The 3813-nt window shown below is 39.2% G+C and overlaps 1 protein-coding gene across 1 annotated transcript in view; it reads right to left on the reverse strand.

The window, feature by feature from the left end:
* Positions 1-3813, reverse strand: part of LOC106881913 (oxysterol-binding protein-related protein 2) — a 132462-nt gene that overhangs the window by 36394 nt on the left and 92255 nt on the right. Inside the window, exon 3 of the mRNA XM_052967696.1 lies at positions 765-899. Within this exon, the coding sequence (XP_052823656.1) occupies positions 765-899 (135 nt within the window). The remainder of the gene's footprint in view (positions 1-764; positions 900-3813) is intronic.

The following is a 3813-nucleotide window of genomic DNA, read 5'->3' on the forward strand; positions in this document are numbered from 1 at the left end:
ATTTGTCATTTCCCAAGAACTTAACCTAATTAAAACAAATGAATTAGGAAATAAAAAATAAACGAACGAAATGAGTATACACACACACACATACACACACAAGTAGAGTTGTTTGTTTGCTGTATTTGTTTTATTATTTCTTCCAAAATTTTATTTATATTTTACTGGGTTGGGTTTTATTTGTGCGCGTGTGTGTGTGTGTAGGAGTAAAAGTTTGTATGTGGGTTGTGGATGGGTTTAGAGAAAGTGTGTGTGTGTGTGTGTTTTTGTGCAGTTGCATGTGTGAGAATGGTTGGTTTAGAAAAGTCTGGTTGGTTCAGGAGAGATTTGTTGGTGAAAGAGGAATGGTTGGTTTATAAAGAACACTTCAAGAGAGAATAATTAGGTTATAGAGAATGGTTTGGTATATAGAGAATGGTAGGTTTGTAAAGAATGTTTTACAAAGAATAACTAGGTGAAAGAGAGCAGTTGGTTCTAGAGAATGGTTGGTTATACAAAATGGTTGGTTTATCGAAGCTTGGATTGAAATATCTAAACAGCTATTTGATTTATGACTGTCATTAGAATATTGGCATAATTTTAGAGACAATCACAATTGGTTAATAAATGGCCATGTGTGTCATGCCAGGTACCATAATATCTGTCTGCTATGAGATTTAGTTTTATCAGATCTGTTACTGCAACTGCAATGACTTTTAGTCCTTAGTTGTACCAATTCTTTTAAAATAATATCAAATTGTACAATTTTCCCTATCAATACCTACCTGCATGCGTTCGACGGGATCTGTTGCAGTTCCTGCCTTCTCTAGCAGATATGCATATTCCATATGTTCTGCCATACGTTGCAACAAGCTCAGAGGTTCGTTAAAGATAACAGGCATCGTCATTTTGGAGAGTTCCTGAAAAACATAAAGGAAAAAAAATGGAAGAGATATGAGAGACTGGATTAAATTTCACATTGATTAATCATGCTTATTTCTTTGCTGCACAGAAATCATCTTAAGAGGTTGGTGATGCCAAAGTGCAATATTCTTCATACACCAGGATATGAAACAACTGAAACACCATCACTCTCCGAGGAAGAATGAAGAAGACTTTTCACTAAAGCGGCCGGAACCAGTGACCTTAATATTCTTTGCGTTCACATAGGTGCAGGTGTGGCCGTGTGGTAAGAAGCTTGCTTCCCAACCACATGGTTCAGGGTTCAGTCCTGTTGCATCCTTGGGCTGATCAAAACCCTGTTAGTGGATTTGGAACACGGAAACTGAAAGAAACCTGTCGCATATATATGTATATATGCGTGTATGTGTCTGTGTTTGCTACCCCCACCTCCACCACCACCACCACCACCACCACCACCACCACCACTTGACAACTGATGTTGGTGTGCTTATGTCCCTGCTGTAACTTAGAGGTTCAGCAACGAGACCAATAGGACAAGTACCAGGCTTAAAAAGAATAAGTCCAGGGGTCAATTTCTTTGACTAAAAGGCAGTGCTCCAGCATGGCAACAATCAAAATGACTGAAACAAGTAAACCCCCCCCCCAAAAAAAAAAACAGATTATAACCCTTCCAGATTTTTCTTGTTTTTTAATAGCAAACCAGTTAACATGAAATTTTCTCTCCCTGATGCCTACATTAAAATGCAAATGAAACTTTGTCTGTGATCCAGTGACTGAGTCACTTTTTAAGACATAAAACACCTCAATCATAAAAGCAGACTGTCACCCATTCCAAAACTTGATGGCAAACGAAATGACATCCCGTGTGATGCTTTATTCCAGGCCATTGACACCCAGCTCATTCCTGCCAGCCATTTTAAAGACTAGCAAGTTTCTCTTCTGAATTCGGTCGTAATTGGCAGGGACAGATGCAGCAGTAGAAACCAAAATCTTAAAAGGAATTGATTTATAATTATTACATAAAAGAAATCATCAGGGGTAAAAGAAAAAGAAAAAAAAAACCAATTATTGTTGATGTTGTTGTTGGTGGTGGTTGTGGTGGTGGTAGCAAATTCATTAGGATGTTGGAAAAATGCCTTGCAGTATTTGTTCCAGCTCTTTATTTTTCTCCATTCAACACTGCCTTTCATCCTTTCAGAGTTGATAAAAGTATCATTTAAGTGCTAGGTTCATGATATTGACTAAGCCCTTCCCCTCAAGACCGCTGTCTCCCACTCTCTCTCTCCTCTTCTCACACTTCCCTCAGGTTGGGTAACCATGTCTCTCCTTTACAGCAGCACACCTGTTTCTGTCCTCATTCCTGATCCCCCCACCCATCTCTCCGGTCAGGTAACCTTGTACTTCCTCTACAGCCAGACACCTATTTCTGTCTCTCTGTCTCCATTATTATTTTTATTATTATTATTTCATTTACGCACAACAGATTAGACTGTTGGAAAAAATTCCTAACATCAGGCTACAACCGTCTTCACTATCTTCATTATCTCAATTTTGAGATTATACCTGTAAAAAAGGTATAAAAGGAGAAAAGGGTCTTGGAGCCTGGTGTAGCCACCTGGTCCACCAGTCCTCAGTCAAATCATCCAACCCATGCTAGCATGGAAAGCGGACGTTAAACGACGACGATGATGATTATTATTAATCAGTTAAGTATTTGGGTTGATGTAATCAACCAACCAATTCTCCAGAATCTCAGGCCTCAAGCTACATCAAAAGCACCATCAGCAGCATAATTATTATTTTAGTATTTATAACTTATTGCACGTTTCCATTACGTATTCAAACATAGCTGTCATGGATGTGTGTGTGTGTGTGTGTGTGTGTGTGTGCAGTGAATGCGTGGCTCATCATATTGATTGTACTCCATGTAATAAGCATGTTGCACCTAGTGGTACTTCAGTGTTCTTTAATAAATTTCATTTGTGTGCATATGTGCGTGTGTACATACACATACACATAAATGCATTTTCAAACATCTACCAGTATGCGTATATCTTACAGGACGAACTGGCAGTGTCCACAACAGTTTCACAAACTTACCCGTCCCTCCGTCTATCTACCTTGTGTGTAGCTCTCAGTCCTGCTCAAGCACAGTTAAAATCAAAGACATTCTAACCATGGCCATCCTGACATTTTAGGACTTTCTCAAACTACTCGAATGCACCCTTCTTCTTTTAAGATAGTAAGGTGTCATCGGTAAGAGATTTAGCAGCTTTATCTAGCAGATCAAGAGAGGGTCTCACTGAGTGTATATCAGCCTTTGCAGTTGTTGTTGTTGTTAATATTGACTTAAAATAAACAGTTGTTGTTGCTGCTCCAACATTGATCTGAAATGGATTGCTGCTGCCATTGTTGTTGCTGCCATTGTTGTTGCTGCCATTGTTGTTGCTGTTATTGTTGTTGTTGTTGTTGTAGCAGTAACATTGATTAAAAAAATTGATTATCGTTGTTGGTGTCATTCTACTAACTGATCTATATTTTTTTGTCTTACAGATGGCAGGGTAGAGGTTAACTGGATCAATGCCAGAGCTGCCTGACTGGCTCTTGTGCCAGTGGCACGTAAAAAAGCACCCACTACACTCTCGGAGTGGTTGGTGTTAGGAAGGGCATCCAGCTGTAGAAACTTTGCCAGATCAGATTGGAGCCTGGTGCAGCCTTCTGGGTCGCCAACCCTCAGTCAAACCGCTCAACCCATGCCAGCATGGAAAGCAGACGTTAAACGATGATGATGACACACACACAGATGGAGATGAGTGGCACGTTTGATAATTGCTGAGAATTATTGGCATGAAACCAATGGTAAATTTGTTAACACACAAATAAAGTATATATATATATATATATATATAT

The sequence above is a fragment of the Octopus bimaculoides genome, chromosome 4, assembly GCF_001194135.2.
Source record: "Octopus bimaculoides isolate UCB-OBI-ISO-001 chromosome 4, ASM119413v2, whole genome shotgun sequence".
Classification (NCBI taxonomy): domain Eukaryota; kingdom Metazoa; phylum Mollusca; class Cephalopoda; order Octopoda; family Octopodidae; genus Octopus; species Octopus bimaculoides.